Raw genomic sequence first — 7,641 nt, forward strand, 5'->3', positions numbered from 1 at the left:
CTGCCAAAGTTGTGTTCTCTGCTCTCCACAGGTGCCACGCTGGCAGGCTTTCTGAGAGCCATTCTAGCGCAGCTTTGAAATTCATCTGTCATTGCAGTTCTACAGTCTCTCTTTTTAGGTACATTTTAAATTCGCCGCAGGGGAAGCAAATGCTCCCACTTATAATATAACAATAGAGGGAACCAATGTTTGTTTTCCATGGCAGTGACCTAGCAGTGAATAAGCAGTTTCAGAATCCTTTATAGGCACTTTGGTCACCATTAGAACCAGATATAACATTAATTTCTGTTGTATTTCCTGTCTCAAATGAGTTGAGTGGATGGAATAATCGTGATGAATTGCCAAAGTCCTGTCATAGGTCTATTACCGAATCCCCATTAAAATATACATCGACGGATGACGATTTGTCCCTGTGTTTTTCATTTGGGGTTTCATAACTTGAACATTAGGTTTTGAGCCTATATTAATTTTACTATTAAACAGATGCACTATTTCTGATTGTAATTTTAGAAACAACAAATGCTCATCCTATACGTGCTATCTTTTTAGGTAGAGAGGATGTTGAACTTCGGGCCGTTCAGTGAATGATGTCACCTTATGTCTCAAACCCAAGCAGATGTCACCAAACAAAAGCAATATTATAGAATGCTTATTGGATATGATTGTGGTGACACAGGATAGGATAGCACAAGTGTGTTTTTCTCTTCCAGGGATGGCCTCGTTAAGAAACCAGCATTTGCAATGCAATAGGTCTCGCATTTGCGAGAGTTTGAGCTATTGGCATTGTAAATGACAATGCCTTTTATTTATATGTTGGTTTTCAAAACAGATAAATAAAAGGCATTGTCATTTACAATGCCAATAGCTTAAAGTCTCGCAAATGCGAGACCTATTCCCTTGCAGATGCTTGTTTGTAAAAGTGCACCATGCTGCGCTTTCACTTTAGTGGCGGCCACACCCCTTTCTTTAGACAAGCCGCTTCTAAAGAAAGGTGCCATTAAAGTGAAAACGCTGTATAAGGCGCTTTCACAAAAAGGCATTTGTTTGTCAAGTTGAAAAACAAATGCTTTTTTTTTGTAAAAGTGCCCCATGCCACGCTTTCACCTAAGGGGGCCACGACAGAATAACAGGGCTCACTCACACAGACAGAGTCCTAGTGCTCGCTGGAGCAGGTGGCAGATGCACAGGAACCAACAGGAGCAGAGGCTGAAATGTAGGGACCAACTACAACCCTCAACTGTGAACAGAAGCAACCTGTTGGGCCAATAACAAACACAGAACCTTCTAGGACCAATGACAGACCAGCAAGCTCTACCAGAACCAATGCCAACCATTATCACTTTTTGGGACCAATGACACAGCCACCGAACCATTGATGGGATGGGTTAAGAGGGGAGTTGGTCCAGATTAGGGGGAAGGTTAGAATTCATAAATTTATGTAGATGTTGGAGTAGATCATCCAGTCAAGGTTTACCATTACAATCTGGGACTACGAAGCCCTATTAATCCAAATATAAATTCAGGATTACAACTACTAGAATTCAAAGAAAAGCTGGTCTTGCTAAGATACTGCAGCAAGGGGACCTAGGACACGTGAGTATTTTAGTCGACATATTCGAAAGGAAACCTGTTCAAATTCCTAACCCTCCTACCCAGCCCATGGAGGAACCGTTTTCAATTGTGGTAAGGTCCACCTTAACCACAGCTGCCAAATTACGACACGTCATGTGTGACACGTTTAGAACGGTTTGGATTTTTAGCCAAAAGCCAATTGAAATTGGAGATTGTGTTTTTTTTTTTTTTTTTAGCGAGACTACGAGTTTCAGAATGCAACGTGACCCTGGCTAAAAATCAAACCTGGGTGGCTTAGGGTGTCAGCACTTTCACCTTTGTAAAATATGGGGCTGCACATTCATCTGAACTCTGGGCCTTATTAATGGCTGTTAGCGGTCTAACTGGCGCCTCAGGCTTAGGGCACGCACTTGCATGGCTGCAGCCAGAGGGGTATGGGTGATGTGGAAAAGGGTGTTTACTCAAATAACAAACTTCTGTCAAAATTCTTAAGCTCTGGAGCAGGTCTTAACCTCCACAAACCACCCAGCGCCTGACTTGTAAACAAAGAAACCAGAGCCTAGGAGTGAGGAGGAGGGCACAAGGGATCTCCAGGAAGTGAGGAGGATTTGGCCAAAACAAAGGGGAGGCATGTGTGGCCTACACGGCTTGTCTAAAGAAAGGTGTGCATCCCCCATTAAAGTGAAAGCGCAGTATGGGGCGCTTTTACAACAACAAAAAAATGTGTTTGTCACCTTGACAAACAAATGCTTTTTTATTGTAAAATCGCCCCATGCCTCGCTTTCACTTTAATTGGCTACACGCCCCTTTCTTCATACGCAGCTTGCCTAAAGAAAGGGGTGCGGCCGCCGTTAAAGTGAAAACGTGGTATGGGGCGCTTTTGCACAAAAAAAGCATTTGTTTCTGAAGTTGACAGACCAATGCTTTTTATTTTTTTGTAAAAGCTCCCCATTCTGCACTTTCGCTTTAGTAGCAGCGGCGCGCCTTTCTTTGGACAAGCCATGTCTAAAGAAAGGGGCGGTGCCACCATTAATATAAAAGACAAGAGTGGGGCACTTTAAAACCCAAAAAATATATAAATAGGAAGAAAAAACATGCTTCCGCATATGGTGCTGCAAATAAGCGTGCTGTGCTATGAGAAAAAAAAGAAGGCATTGCGAGAGAGCGTGTCCTGCTTGCTACAGCAGACAATAGAACACCATTTAACAAAATAGTGCTCAGAGGATGTAATTAAAGCCTACTGAGTAACAATACATGTAACAGGGAGTGTCCTAATGGGAGGTTCAAGATGAGACAAGGCGCTACTAAGTAGGGACTGCTAAGCCTATTGTCCAATGAAAAGCCACAGTTTACAAAGGACAGTGACAGGAGCCAATTAAAAAGATGAGTGGAAAGTGGGCTGAGATTCAAGTCCATAACTGAATGCAGCATGTCTCGAAGAGACAGCGCAAGCGCTGCTAGGCGAGACCTAAAAAGGACTTAGTGAAGTATTCACCCTTTCGTTTATTGGTGGAATTAAGTGTTTTTATGGCAGGAACATTGATATTATTGAACAAGATTGTACTAAACAGATCAAATTTGTATACGACATTGAAATGCATTTTGTTGTTTGTAGAAATTTTGTATACATTTTTGAGTTTAGCTAATTTTTTATTTTTTTCAACGATTGCCTCTTACTCCTGTAGTGATTTCTTGTATTGCTTAATTGTACTTAATGAACTGAATTTATTGAATAAATAGAACTATATTGTTGAACACTAACAATTTTAAAGGCAAAATTACTACACTTCATATACTTTTTTTAGGCATGCCTGCTGCATCGTTGGTCACTCCTGCTGATGTCATCAAGACTAGGTTGCAGGTGGCAGCACGTGCTGGTCAGACCACTTACACTGGAGTTATAGACTGTTTCCGAAAGATACTTCGCGAAGAGGGCCAAAGAGCTTTATGGAAGGGGGCTGGAGGTAGGCAAATAAATAATTTAAACATGAAATGCACTGTGATGTTGACTTTTTTTGCTGATCTGTTATGAGCAACCATTTTTCTTTTGCTTCCAGCCCGCGTTTTTCGATCGTCTCCACAGTTTGGCGTGACACTACTGACTTACGAGCTACTGCAGAGATGGTTATATGTTGATTTTGGTGGAGTGTGAGTATATAGTTAATGCACGTTCATGAGACAGAAGTGTTTCATAAAGTCGTTTGAGCAAGTATACGTTGAGAGACTAGTTCTTTTGAACTCTTTCTAAAATCAAATACATTGATTCTATCATGGATCACATTTCACAATATTCCTCCCTGGTGTAAACAGACAATACTTTATGCACCATTTTTGGACCCTGCATATTAGGGAACTATGCACAAACATTTTATTTCCATTCCAATATAAATTAAATATTTTGACAGGCCAACCATGAAGAAAACAGATGGCAAACCATTGCAAAACATGTAAACGTGGGAAACGTGTAATAGAAATTAGGCCTGTAATTGCTTATGGAACACATTAAATTACATTTGATCTGCTGCCTACCTAATAAGGATGTAAACAAGCAAATTTTCCATATTTTATAGAAGAAACAAGATCTTTTTCTCATTTTCTACAATGTAAATGGAGCATAAATATTGCGATATCATTTGACCACATTTTTTGCCCAGGTGCTCAGAGAGAATTGTTTACTTCATTTACTGCCAGTCAAGGATGAACAAATAATGCATAATTTGTTTGCTCCAGGTTGCATACCAGTACACATCTTTAGATGATATGGCAGATGGATTCCAGTTGTAATTTATTTATAAATATTCAGAACATAATCTTGATCGAACGTAATCTTGATTTGTTTTTCAATTTGTAGGAAGCCGCCTGGATCCGAACCAGTTCCAAAATCCAGAATCACACTGCCTGCACCAAATCCCGACCACGTTGGTGGCTACAAACTGGCTGTTGCTACGTTTGTAGGAATTGAGAGCAAATTTGGACTTCATCTTCCACGATTCAAGCCATCGACTCCTACCTCAGTGGCAGCTGAAGCCGCAAGTCCATAAAGAGATCTTCTAGCCAAGGGTTTTCCTTCCAGATAACTTGAGGTTGGCCAAAGCATCTCTTCACCTGTCAATATTCCATGGTATAGTTTTCATTTGTTACTTAAGTCATCTGTTTTGTGTAAGATTTTAATATAGTAGCTTTTAATGAATGAGCCTCTTTCTCCGTGCTTCCGTAGAGAGATCACTGTGAAAGCCTTGATGGACCACATCGCGGGTCAGGCTCTCGGATGTATTCATTCCAATTATGTACGTTTTGATGAATTTCAAAGAAACTCTGGTTTGTAATGTGGATGTTTCGTTTTTTTTTTTTTGCTCATAGGAAAGAGATTTAAATAAGGTGCTGCAGCAGTTCAGAAGTGGAATGTTATTTGCAGCCACGTGAATGTTTTACCAAACTGAACTTTATATTCCAAAGTGGTTGCCAAATTGATTGCACACAATGTTATGTTAACACATCACTGATCATGGCGGTGAAACCAGAATTATTTAGAATATGTAATAAAGAGATTAATAATCGGTGGTACACTGAATGTATAAGTATTACTAGTAATTGTGAGTTAATAAAATAGCCATGTTGGCCTCATCATTTTAACAAATGTTTGCACGCACAGGTCTCGTTTTTGGATTGTATGTCAACTATGTTTTTCTTGAAGAAACTACTTTTGCAATAATAATATGGAGATATATGTTCTACTGGTGGTAAAATTGAGAAGTCAATCCACTGTTTCAGCACTTGGAATTTTGTTACCCATACTTTGGCATTTAAAGGTCCATTGCACATGTACAATGTGCAGATATTTTGATTCATATTTGTATACTGTATTACACCAAATGCTGCTTAGTAAAATAAATTGTATAATAAATCCATGTACTGTATAGATGTCATTTGCCTTAATGTAATTTAGAACATAATGTCCTTGGCTTTGGCAATGAAATCATGTGGGTGGTTCTGCAGTCTATTATATTTACATTTAGCACATGCCGGTGCCTTGAAAGATGTTTAGAAGGGTATGTGTTTGTGAGCATAGAAATAAACCTGTCAAACTACAGAATAAATAGTACCGCCTTGCATCATTTTCAGAGTTAATGACAGTGTGCTATGTCGCCTGCCCTTATTTGAACATTTCATCCCAGTGATATTTCTGAATGTGTTTGTCCTTCAATAATACTTCATTTATACTAATGATTGTTAGACATCTGCGTTTGATTTGGTCATCTGCAGTAAGTAACATTTGAATAATGCTGTATGTATCTTCTTAGGTTGGGCTAAGCACAATTGGTGTTGGTCTTTTTAGGTTTATCCCATAGACCACTTTAGCTGTCTCGCAAGCCTCATGTAATCAAAATAAAACATGAAAAATACATGATATATGCACACATAGGGAAAGGCTTGGGCTGAGCTGTCTTCAAACATTGACTTGTTCAATTCTCATTAACATTTTGCTTCCCCTAAACAAGTCATACAGCATGGGGTAGGAGGTCTGTTAACTTCACAGCTGGCTCTTTCACTGTGAGTGATTCCTTCTGGTGGAAACTTCCAACCGCAGATTCCTCACCTTGTGAATATTCCCCAGGCAGTGGATTGGAGCCGGAATCTTTTCAGCAGTACGTCTGCTCATTAGATGTTAATGTTGTTCTGCTTCGAAAGTGACATGCAAACTTGCATATTAACTCCGCCCATGAGCGGTGATATCAGTTCCTTTGTTTCTACACCACCAGACATGGATCTAGAGCTACCCTCTTGACTCTGACGAGACAATGTGTTCTCTCAAAAATTTAAAATAAACTAGTGTGCAAGGGAAATGTCAATCCCCCCTCGAAAAAGACTACAGGATCCAAGTCTTCTGGGGACTATCACAAACAGATATCTGTGACAGATTCCCATCAGGCATACCTTTGGTGCTAGAGATTGGAACACGGCTTGAAGACCTTTATCAATTGTGCCCAGATGAAGCCAAATGCCATATGGGACCTTGAAACTAAGCTGTACGTTGGCAAACATCAAATGACTGCATACCATAGACCGTTCAGGTCGAAAGGGATGTCCCACTCCCAAAGTCATTTCTGCGATAGATCGACTTTGCAGTTGAAGTCATCAGGTAAGTAAAAAAAACGCAAAAAAGGCACAGGTCGTGGTGCAGGGACTGAGGACCACACTGAAGCTATTACAGAACCTCAGCAGGTTCAGATGTTGTAGCTGGCAGACGCATCGATGGGATTCCAGTTGGAGATTTGCTGTTCCTTGGGGCTTGGAGGCATGCTAGAGGGAGCCGGTAGGGTCCTAAATGATACACCATGGCTTGACGGAATTCTCCTATCTGCTGCAACATGGCCGATGGGACAGGAAATTTGGGTTGTCTTAACATTAGAATCAGAGTCGGCTCTGAAGGTGATAGTCCTGCAGTGAAACAGAGAAGCAGGTGGACGCCCTCACACTTTCTCTGCAGTTCAAGAGTCGCTGGTAGGGGCCATAGGGAGACTCCAAGCATTAGAAGCGGGTGCTGGATGCTACTCCTGCTATTTCCTAGTGCAGAAGAAGGATGGAAGCCTTCGCCCTCTCAACGCCTTTCTGTGATAAGATAAATCTAAGATGTTCACCCTGGCCCAGCTCTTCTCTGCCCTCGACCCTGTAGACTGGATGGTAGTGTTGGACCTGAAGTATACTTATTTCCACATTCTTGTCCTGCAGGCCCACAGGCAGCATCTGTGGTTCACAGTGGAGCAAGATCATTTTCAGGCCACAGAGGTCCCCTTTGGCTTCACCAGTGCCTTCAGTGAGGATGGCTCTCAGGTTGCTCAGACTACTGGTTTCCTGCATCCTGCAGGAGAAGCATGTCAGAAGGCATATGCTGGCTCTACAGTAGAATCTCACGTCCCAGTGAACACAGCACCAGGAGGATCTCTCCAATCACATCCAGGAGACCACAAGATCTGAAGTGGTGGCTGCTGGATCATGATTCTGTCAGCGCCAGACCCCTCTCCTTTACCTATCAAGGGCTGACCGTGTGATAGATGCACCACATCTTGG

At 41.3% G+C, this 7,641-nt stretch overlaps 1 protein-coding gene across 1 annotated transcript in view; it reads left to right on the forward strand.

Moving 5' to 3' along the window:
* SLC25A13 (solute carrier family 25 member 13) overlaps nucleotides 1–5,669 on the forward strand; it is a 785,732-nt gene extending 780,063 nt beyond the window's left edge. Inside the window, exons 16-18 of the mRNA XM_086941927.1 lie at nucleotides 3,378–3,536; nucleotides 3,630–3,720; nucleotides 4,424–5,669. Of these exons, the coding sequence (XP_086798053.1) occupies nucleotides 3,378–3,536; nucleotides 3,630–3,720; nucleotides 4,424–4,613 (440 nt within the window). The 3' untranslated portion in view covers nucleotides 4,614–5,669. The remainder of the gene's footprint in view (nucleotides 1–3,377; nucleotides 3,537–3,629; nucleotides 3,721–4,423) is intronic.
* Nucleotides 5,670–7,641: the final 1,972 nt, after the last annotated feature.

Source organism: Lissotriton vulgaris, chromosome 10 (genome assembly GCF_964263255.1).
Source record: "Lissotriton vulgaris chromosome 10, aLisVul1.2, whole genome shotgun sequence".
NCBI classification, from domain to species: domain Eukaryota; kingdom Metazoa; phylum Chordata; class Amphibia; order Caudata; family Salamandridae; genus Lissotriton; species Lissotriton vulgaris.